A 14,332-nucleotide genomic window follows, 5' to 3' on the forward strand; every position below is an offset into this window, starting at 1 on the left:
GCTTCAGACTTCTTTTTGAATGTTTTTGAAAGTCCACTAATCTTTTTGGTCTAATTCAGTTTGTACATGGACTAACTCTGTGTTTTGAAAGATTTCAGTGTCAAAAGATGGGGCATTAAACCAGTGAAATAAGATCTGTTGATTAATTATTTTGAGAGAATAGTGTGATTAACAATACAATTAAATATAGCATTAAAGATTTAGAGTAGTACAGGATAATTTTGTAACAGTGAGGATCATTGAGAGAACTGGGAGGGAAGCCTTTAGAAAGGACAGACAATTGTTTGCTAATGTGCCTGAGTGATGTGGAAGGGACTGTGTGACCTCTTTATTCTCTGATTAGAAATAAAATGTTTAACCTCATTTTTCTTGACATTTGTCTTTTCTAGATTGTCAAAAGAGTGGGGAATAGTGAGGAAACCCCGATGATTGGAGACAAAGTTTATGTCCATTACAAAGGAAAATTGTCAAATGGAAAGAAGTTTGATTCCAGTCATGATCGAAACGAACCATTTGTCTTTAGTCTTGGCAAAGGTAAGAGGGTATTTTTTTTTTGAGTTGTGTTTTGCTTAGATTTATTGCTATTTATATTATATGGGAGCTAGTGGATCCTGTCCTTGCCAAAAGTAAAGATATTTTGGAGCAGTAGTTCTCATGGATCCTATCCTTGCCAAAAATAAAGATATTTTGGAGCAGTAGTTCTCCAAGTGTGGTCCGTGGATCCCTGTGGGGTCCCTGAGATACTTTTAGGGGGTCCATAGTGTCAAAATTATTTTCATAATAATACTAAGATGTTTGTTTGTTTGTTTGTTTGTTTGTTTGTTTATTTATTTATTTATTATTTATTTATTTATTTTACTATGTTGACATTTGCACCGATGGTACCAAGCTGCAATGGTGAATATTTGCTGGAGCCTTAGCACAAATCTAGGCAATGGCACCAAACTATACCATTAGTATGCCCTCACTCACTGTTCAAATAAGAAAAATAAAAGAAGGCCAGTATCACTTAAGAATGTCCTTGATAAGGTGTAAAACATATTAATTTTATTAAATCCTAATCCTTGAGTTTCACATTGTTTTGATATTTTGTGACAGATGGGAGAGCACACATAAAGCACTTCTGCATCCCCAACTACAGTGGCTATCTCAAGGGAAAGCACTTGTGTACTTGTTTTAGTCGAGAGCTGAACTAGCTGCATTTTTTCCATACAGCAGCATTTTTCTTTTTTTTTTTTTTTTTTGAGGTACGCAGGCCTCTCACTGTTGTGGCCTCTCCTGTTGCGGAGCACAGGCTCTGGACATGCAGGCTCAGCGGCCATGGCTCATGGGTCTAGCCGCTCCGCGGCATGTGGGATCTTCCCGGACCAGGACGTGAACCCGTGTCCCCTGCATCGGCAGGCAGACTCTCAACCACTGCGCCACCAGGGAAGCCCGAAGCACCATTTTTATTTGAAAGGGCAAACTATGATTATTCAGACTTGATTTTTCCCTATTTGGCAGATATTTTCTCGCAAATGAATGAAGTGAGCCTGTCACTTCAAGGACAACAACTGACAGTATTTGTTGCCATTGAGTTTTCAAGTGAAAATTACAGTTTTGGAAAATTTGTATCTGCTACTCAGAGCTCGACAGCTTCCCAAAACTTAAAAGACTTCTGTTGAGATCAATGAGTATTAATGAATGTGATTTTTAAAATATCATGAAATGAAATGTGTTAACATTTGGAAGATTGTGTGACTCAGTGAACAATATTTTCCCAATGACCAATGCAAGACGTTATAAAATTATGCATGAGTAAAAGGTCCATTTGATGTGTAAGCTAGACCAATGGATTTTAATGTAACATAATATGAAAAGTTCATTGATAACGGTTTCAGATTCCACATTGCAACTAACCTTTATGAAACTACCACTTGTCCAGTTTTGATGTAGTATCAGATTATATTCATCATTATCTGAAAAGGCTATTAAAAAACTCCTATCTTTTCTAATTATATGTGCGGGTTTGGATTTTTTCCATATACTTCAGCCAGACATTGCAACAGTAGGTATGAGAATCTGGTTGTCTTTTATTAAGTCAGACACATTTTACATTTGTAAAGTGATAAAACAACGTCACTCTTCTCACAAATTTTTTTCTTTTGGGAAATATAGTTATTTTCCATAAAAATAATTTATGTTAACATATGAGGTTATTGTTATTTTAAATGAACTGGTCAATAACTGTTAAAAAATTTTTTAAATACGGTAAATATCAATAGATACAGCATACAAACAAAAGGACTTAGGGTCTTCAATTTTTAAGATATAAAGGGGTCCTGAGGGAAAAAAGTTGAGAACCACTGTTTTAAAATCTTAAATGTGATTTTTTACTAATTTCTTTACAAATGCTTTTAAATGTCTTCAGTTAATTTAGTATTCTTATTTTTTTTAATCTTGGAAGAAGAATAATAGCCCATACATCAAATTGAACTTTGTGGACCATGTGGCTTGTTGGAAGTTAGTGGCTGAATTACAGAGTCATTTTATTCTTATCTGCCACAGATATAGCAGACTTCTAGTTTGTTCCCAGATCAAGTGTAGGAGAAAAGGGGCGATCCCCCTCATTCACCACCATGGCTCAGTGTTGAATAATTCCTTTCTTTTTCTGACTCTACACCTTAGTTGAGTTGCTCGCTAAGCAAGGATGTGGGACAGGAAACAGCAAGTAGCTAAGGAGTTAAACTCTTTCTGCCTCTCTGCCTTCCCTGGTACCCACAGGCATTTGTATGTCATGGTGATTTCTGCTTCCTGTACAGCTGTACTCTCTCCAAGCTCTAGTGCTGGCTGTGCCACTGCTCCCTTCTCCTTTGGGTCCTCAGTGAGTTAATGGCTCATGTGAGATTAATCTTGTGTTCAATAAGATAGCAATCAAAATCAAATACAGATTTTTTTTTCTTAACATAGCAGATAAGGATGACGATTAACAACTTTTTTTCATTTTTGTTGATGTAAGGATGTGAATTTCCAGGGCTACCAGCATGGCTGTGGCATCATTATTTAATTTAGATGACCTAAGAGTAAATGGCCTCATCAGACCTCTTTGTTCCCACTGCCCCCCGCCTTTGAATTTCTGTCTTGAAGAAGTTGGTAGGTTTAAGATAATAGGTCTCCTCTCAGCAGTTATCTTTGCAAGTAGACTTAGAATTGCTTCTCTACCCAGATTTTCTCAGTAAAACATGCAATGGTGAATGAGTCTTTCATCTTTCCTAGAATTTTGAGCAGAGAGAAAAGAGGCAACTTCCAGTTGACTTGGTACCTGTGACACACCTATCTAGAGATAGTGTTGTCTCAGGGGGAGAGCATCCAGCTGGGTGTTGGGAAGCCAGGGTTCCTGTCTTTGTTCTTTCCTGTGGTATGTTAACATGAGTAAGCCACCTAACCTTCCCTGCTCTTACAAAAAGGAAGCATCTGTAGAAGAGCTTTGAGATTAATCCTGAGTCTAAGATTCCATTCTTGTATATTCTGCAAAGAGTACAGGAACAAAAACTGTAAAGGACTAAACCCAACACAATTACAGAACCTTTAGAGGCCCCCTTAAGATGATAATTAGAAATATGAGACTAGAACAATATCCCTCTGGTAAAACTTCTATAACATAATGGATTCAGTTGCCTATAAAACAAACATTGGTTAGGCAGTTTATAGTTTTATACCTATATGTTATGGCAGTAGCTACTTCATAACATAATGAAGAAAAATAATATAAATAACTGTAGCACAAATATTGTACATTGAACTCTCTTGATCCCTTATATTGTACCTCTCCCAAGGGAATAAACAGAAATATTTCAGTGGAAAGTCACACTGATTTTGGGGTTCTGTTGAGACTTCAGTATTTAAAATAGAATCATAGGGCTTCCCTGGTGGCGCAGTGGTTGAGAGTCTGCCTGCCAATGCAGGGCACGCGGGTTCGTGCCCCGGTCCGGGAGGATCCCACATGCCGCGGAGCGGCTGGGCCCGTGAGCCATGGCCGCTGGGCCTGCGCGTCCGGAGCCTGTGCTCCACAACGGGAGAGGCCACAGCAGTGAGAGGCCTGCGTACCACAAAAAAAATAATAATAATAAAATAAAATAAAATAGAATCATAAGAACTTATCTATAAAAATTGCATTAAAAATACACGTACCATTAAGTATAAATTTGAGGTATACCTACACATTGTTTGTACGTGTCTGTTGTTCTTTTCGTACCATCTTTGATACTCTGTGCTTCACTTCCCTCATATATAAAGTGATGATAATAATAGTATATACAATTATATGTTGAGGATTAAATAAGATATAGTATACACTGTTGCTTAGCACTCAGCCTAATACATAGTAAGCACTCAAATCTTTTATTACTGTTGTTGTTACAGTACTGGGATTATTGGCTGGCTTTACAATAGAGTGGCAAGAGCTGTGTTACAGCAGTTTGGGTCCTCACTCCTATTTACTATGCCTGCATACAGACCTTTTGAATGCTTAACCATCTTTTTTAGCCCCAGGAAGTCTGGAAAAACAACAACTGGATCAATCTAAGACAATTGGTTATCACCACTACAGAATATGTTACAGATACTAGAATGATGATGGTTTCCCTCACTGGATTTTCTTAACTAAATCTTTGTTACATGTTCTGAATTCCTAGAACTGTGTCCATAACCCATCTTAAAAGAAGTTGAAATAAGAATGACTCAGGATTTTCAAGTATACTTCCACAACAGGGGTTCTGTTCTTTCCCTTTCCCTGTCTGCAGCAAATATGTTATCACTAAAATTGTGAAGGGATGGGTTTGGGGGCTGAAAGAATTGTATCTACCTCTGTTCTTATAAGTAAATCCAAGGACACTAAAGCTTCACCCCTTCCCCATCTACCCCTATAAAGGTCTGGTGATTTCTGATAAAAGGCTACTTCAGTGAAGTGGTTTTTCGTGCTCTTCGTATATGACTAACATGGTTGGGAATTATGAAGATAAAAATCCTCTCTCTTATATTCTTCCCCCAGATTTGAGAAGAGAAACAAACCAGTCATTTTGCATTTTTCACATACCTATACTTCTCTCTTACTATTGAGATTAAACCATAATGAAGTAAATATCAGTGATCTGCCTTTAACGTTAATCTTACCTTATTAGATGCATGATGACCCATGATTATTGGTAAAAACATCTTTTAATTTAGCAGTCATTAGCATATTGGAGTAAAAGAGAGAAAGTATATGTTGAAAGACTAATGGCTAATACTTTTTAAGTACTTATAGTGCCAGGCAAAGGGCTTAATGCATTATCTCATTTAATCCTCACACCAATCCTATTATTACTTTATAGATTTTTTTGTACAATTTATTTAGTATAGTTTAGGTGACAGTCATAGTAACATCTGTGTATAAGACTGAGTTTTTTATTGAGGTACTATTTACATATAATAAAACTTAACCCTTTTAAAGGGTATATAGCTTGATGAATTTGGGTAATAGTTGTGTAACCACCACCACAGTCAAAATATAGAACAGTTTCCTCACCCTAAAAAGTTTTCTTATGGCCATGGAATCACTAATCTGACTTCTGTTACTATAGTTTTGCCTTTTCCAAAAGTTCATATAAATGGAATCGTATGTCATCTTTGGCATTTGACTTCTTTCACTTAGCATAACGATTTTGAGATTCATGCATGTTGAATTGCCAAGTAGCATTTTACAAGTATGGAAACACCACAATTTGTTCATCCATTCAAAAAATCGGACATTGGGGTTGTTTCCATATGGGGGCTATTATGAATAATGTAATGAACATTCATATACCTGTCTTTGTGTGGCTATGTTGGGTAAATTTATTTTGGGGTAAATACCTGGGAGTGGACTTGTTGATCATATGGTAAAACATACGTTTAACTTTATAAGTTAATACCATACTGTTTTTTCAAAGTGGCTGTACCATTTTGCATTCTCACCAGCAGTGTTTGAGAGTTTGTTTTTCACATGCTTGTCAACCATTAGTACTATCAGTCTTTTTAACTTTAGCCATTTTAATGGGTGTGAAATGGTATCTCATTTTGGTTTTCAGTTGCATTTCCCTGGTAACTAGTCACATTGAGGGTATCTTTTCTTGTGCTTAGTGGACATTTGTATATTTTCTTTTGTGAAGTATCTGTTCAAATCTTTTGCCCATTAAAAAAAAACCAACAATCTTTTTGAGCTGTACTCAACAAGACAAGCACTTAATCAGATGTGTATTTTGCAAGTATGTTCTCCCAGTCTCTAGCTTGCCTTTTCATTTTCTTAATTGATCTTTCAAAGAACAAAAGTTTTTAATTTTGATGAAGTCCACTTTACCAATTTTTTAAAAATGTTTTAGGTACCTACTATGACCATTTTAGTTTGGTTTGCTTTGGTTTTTTTGTTTACCTATGAGGAAACTAAGGTACAGAGGGAGATTAAGTAATTAGCCCAAAGTTAATACGGTAAAGTGGCAGAGCCAGGATTCAAAGCCAGGCAGTGTCTTTCAAGTTATGTTAGATCTTAAGGTTTAAAACTAGCCTAAACACTAGGTATAGAAACAAAGTAGGTGCTGGTCCAGCAGAATTTACTGAGTGCCTGCTGTACACCAGACATTTTTCTTACAGGAATGATGTAGTTAATGAGGTTTATCAAAAGCAAAATTATTGCTATTACATGCTTGGTATTGTGGGCCTAATTCCTATTTTTAAAGTTTTATTTTTATTTGAAGTGTATTTTTTTTTCACATATTTTAGGCCTTGACAACGTTTTACAAGTAGTAAAATACACTTACCAGTAATGAGTAACCATGCAGCCAGCTGCTTGTGGGTTGTGGTTTAACCATGTGTTCCCTTTAAATTTCTATTGATACTCTTGCTCCACCATAAATATATTCTTAACATCTGTTAACTTTTTTTTTTAACCTGCAGTTTAGGAGCACTCAGGATTCAGAAAGAAGGCTTTTAGGCCAAAATATTTAATATTCCTAACCCTCCCCAAAAATGTGAGCCAGAAAGACAGCAAACTTTCAGAAAGTACTTTCTTTGGCTTTACCTGGTACTTTCTAATAGAGTAAGAATGATTCCAGTTTCATCGCCGAGTGGATATTAAGGAGAAGCTAATTTAGGCAGGGGTGAGAGTAGACTGGGAGCAGCTAACACATTTCTAACTCCATTTAAATTAGATACTGCAGCACGGACCGTGTTCCTTTATTGAGTATAGTATTGTGGTTTTAAGTTCTTTGGGAAATAAAAAATAATCAAGACATGACTCCTGCCTTCAGGTATCTTAGCAGTTTAGCCTGGCAGAGTTGATCATTAAGGTTGTCCCAGCACAGATTATTTTCACCCCTTTTTTGAAATGATAAGCCATGACGGTGGGGAGAGATCATCTGGTGATCAGTTTTCTTAGTAATTTAATAGAGAAATGGCAAAAATAGAATGTAACATAAGACATATGAACACTTTAAAAGAATCTTAACATATAAACGAGTTTGTTGAATTCATAATCAGATACTTTTGGTAGGGAATAGGGATGATTATCAGAGCCCTTTTATAAGACATTTAAAAATAAGACTAAATAAAATTTATAAGAGGAAAAAAATACACAGGAAAAACTTTGCTTTATCTAGCATAAAAAGAAAGACAATGTCAATATTATCAATGGTTTCAAATGCAAACATGCATTTAAAGGTTAGATAGTCGATAATTCTATCAAGGATGCCAAGACTGTTTATTGAGGAAAGGACAGTCTTTTCAACAAACGATGCTAGGAAAACTAGATGTTCACATGCAAAAGAATGAAGTTAGACCCTTACTTTACATCACATACAAAAATTAACTCGAAATGGATCAAAGATATATATGACTTAAAACTGTATTTTCTTAGAAGAAAACTTGGAGGCAAAGCTTCTTGACATTAGATTTGGCAATGATTTCTCGGATGTGACACCAACAGCAAGGCAGCAAAAGTAAAAACTACATAAATTGGACTACATCAGAATTAAAAACTGTGCATCAAAGAATACAATAATGGAGTGAAAAGGCAGCCTAAAGAATGGGAGGAAATATTTGCAAATCATGTATGTGACAAGGGGTTAATATCCAGAATATATAAAGAACTCCTATAATCCAACAACCAGAAAACCTCAAATAACCTGCTTATAAAATGGACAATGGACTTAAATAGACATTTCCCTAAAGAAGATATACAAAAGGACTACAAGCATATGAAACGATGCTCTACATCACTAAATCATTAGGGAAATACAAATCAAAACCACAGTGAGAGGGACTTCCCTGGTGGTCCAGTGGTTAAGACTCTGCACTCCCAATGCAGGGGCCATGGGTTTGATCCCTGGTCAGGGAACTAAGATCCTGCATGCCGTGTGGCACAGCCAAAAAAAAAATTTAACAATATTGCCTCACACCATCAGGTACTATTTTAAAAAAAAGAAAAAGAAATTTGCAAGTGTTAGCAAGTTGTGGAGAAATTGAAACCCCCGTGCACTGTTGGTGGGAATGTAAAATAGTGTAGCCACTATGGAAAACAGTATGGTAGTTCCTCAAACAATTAAAAATAGAGTTAACCTATGATCCAGCAATTCCACTTCTCCGTATATACCAGGGTCCTAATGAGATATGTGTACACCCATATTTGTAGCATTATTCATTATAGCTGAAAGGTGGAAGCCACCCAAATGTTTGTCTATAGACAAATGGATAAACAAAATGTCTTATGTACATACAATGGTATATTTCTATAAAGGAGTATTATTCACATGGGACAAAACTAATGAACCTCGAGGACATTACACTAAGTGAAATAAACCAGTCACAAATAGACAAATACTGCATGATTCCACTTACATCTAGAGAAATGTAGAGTAATCAAATTCATAAAAACAAAGTAGAATAAAATTCTTGCCGGAGCTTGGGACAGGAGGAAAAGAAGAGTAGCTTAATAAGTAGACCTCTAGTGTTGCAAGATGAAAAGTTCTGGACATTGGTTGCACAACAGTGTGAACATACTTAACTGTGCACTTAACAGTTGAAATGGTCATTTTTATGTATTTTACCACAATTTAAAAAATTTTTAATCAATAAAAAAGAATGTTCTAAAATGGTCACTATAGTCTATTATAAGTGAAAGTATTCAGTGATTAATTTAAAATGTTATATTTTAAAACGTGTTGCATGATATTTTAATAGACTTTATTTTTTTAGAGCAGTTCTAGGTTCACAGCAAAAATTGAGCGGAAGGTACAGAGATTTCCCGTGTACCCCCTGCCCCGCCATGTGCATAGCCTCCCCCTCTTATCAGCACCCCCTCCAGGATGGTGCACTTGTTACAGTTGATGAACCTACAATGAGCCTATAAAATTTGATTTTGATTTTCTTAATCAGAAAAAATTATATAATATTCTTCAGAGAGAAGAAAAATACAGTGCATTGCTTTTATACTGGGCTTTGTACACTTTTAACGTTTCACTTCCCTATAGTTAGGTATATATAAAAAGCATTTACACTTAAAGATAGATACATTATATGTTTGTGTAAATATATATTCTTTTTTTTAAAATAAATATATATTCTTATTTCAGATTTTGTTACTAATGGAATGGGACTACTGAAGTTGATAAATTGTGTTTGAGCCAGTAAAACTGAAGTCCAGAACAAGTGGAAGAATAAATTGCGTTTATATATTCTTGGTGTATTATACCTACAGTTAAGACCCTAAAGATCAAAAGATCCCAAAGATCAAGAATCTTAAAAATGTTTATGCTTTGACCCAGTAATTCTACTTCTAGGAATTGAATCTAAGGAAATACGGTAGAAGCTTGCTTAACCAACTCCAGACTAACTGCTGCTCTCCATTCTACTTGTAAATACACTGAGTGACACCGCTAGTTTCATATTCTTCACTGTGGCCCTGCACTATGCTTCAGCCAGTTGAGTGAGCCTTGTCAATGCCCTCCACCCGCAGACCACTAGGAACACAACTATAGTGAACAAGTTGGGTTTATTACTCGTAGGGAGGTAGACTGCACACCATGGGAAACTGGAGGTGTCTCAGAGTGTTCAGAAGGTCTTTTATAGGATTTGGACTTGTATTAGGTGATTTGGGGAAGAGTTTAAGGAAGAAGGGATTTGCTCTGGATTGGATATTGTTGGGATGCAGGTGATTCTTTGGGTGTCTTAGTAAATCTTATCTAGGAGGAGGGCTGACTGGAGTGAGACTAAAGCTACACCTGTAGAGAAGCAGAAGTCACTCATGTCACCAGGAGAGGGGGATGTTTGGTATTTTGTAGGTTGCACAGGGACCTTGTTTTTTGTCCATGCTCAGACAAAATTTTGAAGTGTTCTTGTTTTGTCTCACTTTTTCATGGTCTCAGAGTGACCTTGTCTGACGTTGATGTTTTGTGAGATTGTTATGTCCAACAGGAGAATAACATGGCTTGGCTGTGTGCCCCAGTCCAGCTTCAGAATCACCAAGGCCCAGCTGTAAGTGTCGGGCAGTTTCCAGACATTAGGGTGTGCTTTTTTCTTCCTCAGACTCTTATTAAGAATCAGTCTAAACTTGTTTATATCCATTGTCCTTTTTGTAATTATATAAGTTCATTAGATAGTATATAAAACTCTGAAATTAGTGTAATAAGAAATGGGACTTATTTCTTTGAAAACTAAGTTGAACATCTTTGGAAAGACTTATTAAAGTGAATTGCTAAAAGCCTTTTTTTAAATAGCTATTGAGGGACTTCCCTGGTGGTCCAGTGGCTAAGACTCCAAGCGTCCGATGCAGGTGACCTGGGTTTGATCCCTGGTCAGGGAACTAGATCTCACATGCTGCAACTAAGAGTTCACATGCCGCAACTAAAAGATCCTGCATGCCACAACTAAGACCCAGGGCAGTCAAATAAATAAATAAATATCTTTTAAAAAATGGCAGTTGTGGGCTTCCCTGGTGGCGCAGTGGTTGGGAGTCCGCCTGCCGATGCAGGGGACATGGGTTCGTGCCCTGGTCCGGGAAGATCCCACATGCTGCGGAGCGGCTGGGCCCGTGAGCCATGGCCGCTGAGCCTGCGCGTCCGGAGCCTGTGCTCCGCAACGGGAGAGGCCACAACAGTGAGAGGCCCACGTACCGCAAAAGAAAGAAATAAATAAATAAGTAAAAAAAAAAAAAAAAAAATGGCAGTTGCATTAGGGGTGGGTAAACGCTAGGTGAAATAAGTAGGCCATTCAGAACACATTTTTACCAGAAGGATTCCACATACTGATTGCTTTTTACAAGTGTCTTCTACTTCTTACTTCACTTTAAAGAAATCCATGTTGTAAGTTGCAAATGATATGCCATAAGTGTGATTTATATAGTAAAGATGATATAGAACTCTTATCACTTGTCACACGCAGACAAGGCCTTGGACTTCTATCACAGGATTAGTGAATTAATATACTTTGATAGGTTTTAAGTTTAAAAAAAGTTTGAGGTTGTATATGTTCATTTTTATGATTCCTCACTTAAAGCAACATTTTAAATTAACCTACAACCATAGTCCTAATGTGTCAGGTAAGAGGCTTTCATTATGCAAAAAAAAAAAAATCATGTGAAGATTTAGGTGCAGAGTTGTTTATTGCAACTTAATAAGAGTAAAAAAAAAAGCAATTTAAATATTTATTAGTGGGAGTAATGAAATTATGGCATATTTAAAAGATGAAATAGTAAATAGCATATAGTTATTAAAAGTCATGTTTTCAGGTATTTTAACAAGAAAAATGCTCATATAATGTGAAATGCAGAGTAGGCTACAAAACCAAATAAACTATGATCAGAATTTTAAGAATGTATATATAAAAAATTTAATATGTAAACAAAGTATACATACACAATTGGAAGAAAACGAGCCAAGAAATTGACAGTTTACCCCAGATGCTGAAATTTCAGAGGTTTTTTATTCTCTGTGCTTTTATATACTTTCCAACTGTTCTATAATGAGTATGTATTATTATTTTTTAAATCAGGGGGAAGTGCTTTTTAAGAAAAGAGGCCCAAGATTGGCAATTTTAGAAATATACCTGTGTTCATATCAGTCTGGCTCTTTGCTCAGCGTGTTTCCTTCAGTGTCTAAAGCTCAGTGTTTAAAAGAAGCTTTAATGTTCCTGAATGAGAAGAAGAGCCAAAGGCATAGGCATGACTTATTCAGCTTGAGGCTCCTGTGGATTTAATAGCCAGGCTGACGTTTCCAACTTCTAAGGCCTAGCATAGGCATCATCTGTGTAGTAAGCTTTTGCTGACTGTTCCAACCCCACCCCAAGGCAAAAGCCCCTGTTTGTACTCTTATGTTAGTGTTCACTATGCTTAAAAAAATCAGGGCAGGTATCTTTCTGCTCCACTAGCCATACTACATTGCATGTTTCTTGGAAGGAAGAAGAGAACAGCCACCTTTGTATTTTTAGTACCTAGACAGACCTTTGCTCCTCAGTAATTGGCTGAATGCCTTGAACAAATGTACAGTAGTAACCCCATAGTATAAAGATTTCCTGAAAGAGGGTGTAAGGTATTTGTCTTAAAATATCGGAGTTGAGAGTAAAAAAAAAAAATTGTTCTAAATGGCCCACGCTAAAGCCATTGCAGTCTTTGAAGAGCATCAGTGACAGTAGAGCAGCCTGTCAACAGCAGACTTTACATTTCTTCTGATGATTCTAGACTGTTTTCACATTGGAACCGTGTGTGGGCATATAAATTGGTGTAGCCCTTTTGAAAGGGCAGTTGGGCAATATCTATCAAATGGAAAGTGCACATCACCTTTGCACTTCCAGGAATTTACCTTCCAAATATACTTGCACAAAATAGGCAAACATAAGGGACAAAAATTCTTATTAGAGTACTGTTGGCAATGTATCTCAGTAGTAGAGTGACTGCAATATTACGAAGCCACTGAGAATGAAGTAGGTCAGTATGTATTTACGATGATGATAACTGTCCTTTATTAAATACATATTATATGCCAGGCACTTGACATATTTTATCTAATAATTCTTGTAATAACTATATGGCAGGTACTATTATTATCTACATTTTGCAGATGAGGAAACTTGCACAAGGTCACACAACTAATATGGGGCCGACCTGGTATTCTAATTTAGTCAGTCTGAAGTTAAAGCAGGCTGCACGTCTAACCCCTAAAACGCATATCCTATCTGCTGATGGATAAAGATATGTATATACACATAAATGAATAAATTTTAAACATTATATATTTATTTATAACATATTTCTATATAATTAAAATATATATCTATGTAATGAGAAAACAGTTCAGAACTGAATGTATAGTATGCTGTCATTTGTGTTTTAAATTTTTTTAAAAGCGACAGCACACAGTGGATGGGTACAAAAAAAACATAACAGTGGCTTCTTTTAAGGAGGGAATGGATGACCTTTTACCTTTCACTTATGTCTTTCTCTCATGTGTGTTTTAATAATTGGCATGTATACCTTATATACACTTTTAACTAAAATAAGTGTATCTGATATTTTGAAAAGTTGTAATGCCTAAGACTAAGCTGAAGTCATGAGTCACAAATGCTTTGTCCATATCTACTTACATACCTTAGTATAGGGTTCCCCTTATTCTAATCATCCTTACTCTAATCCTAACATCAGTTCTCAGTTCAAGATAATAGCTCTCTTCAAAATTCACCTTCTCTGGAGTTCATTGCTTATTACCTGATCTCACTTTGAATACTTAAGTCTTTGACATAGCACCTCAAATGTATATATTATCCCTTGAAATTTTGTACATTTTCTATTGTTTCCCAAAGGATTTGGGACTGCTTATTGTGAGATACAATTACAATTATGTGGGTTAATATAGTTTTACAGCTGAGCAGTAAGCTTTGTTCCCTGGAAGTAGGAAAAAAAAAAAATTCTGAGTTCTGCACTTCTTGTGATTTGGCAAAAAAGGATACATATCATTCTGTTTTTTTTAGAAAAACAAAACCCACTTTTTTTCTTACTCTAAATTTTGAGAAGAAATCTGTTTCATGGGCCTTTTTATACAATTTATACTTTTCCGGTTTCTTGTTTGTTGTTTTTGTCTGCCCAACTAAATTATAAGCTTTCTTAGGACAAATTCCATTTTCTATACTATTTTTGTTCCATTTCTGCCTAGAAAACACGCACTTATTCTTATGGTTGAAATTATAAATTAAGCAACAACTGCAGCCCAGCCACATTTCAAAGATGATGTTACTGCCACTTTTCAAAGACTTAGTCTTTGAGTAGTTTAGAAACTGATACTACTTTCATCCTTCT

The 14,332-nt window shown here is 36.0% G+C and overlaps 1 protein-coding gene across 21 annotated transcripts in view; it reads left to right on the plus strand.

The window, feature by feature from the left end:
* FKBP5 (FKBP prolyl isomerase 5) overlaps positions 1-14,332 on the plus strand; it is a 96,808-nt gene that overhangs the window by 45,877 nt on the left and 36,599 nt on the right. For all 21 annotated transcript variants that reach the window (XM_082662655.1, XM_082662639.1, XM_082662637.1 and 18 more), the window contains one exon: positions 390-534. In XM_082662655.1, coding sequence (XP_082518781.1) covers positions 390-534 — 145 coding nt within the window. The remainder of the gene's footprint in view (positions 1-389; positions 535-14,332) is intronic.

This window comes from Grampus griseus (genome assembly GCF_964374135.1).
Source record: "Grampus griseus genome assembly, chromosome: 10".
Lineage (NCBI taxonomy): Eukaryota > Metazoa > Chordata > Mammalia > Artiodactyla > Delphinidae > Grampus > Grampus griseus.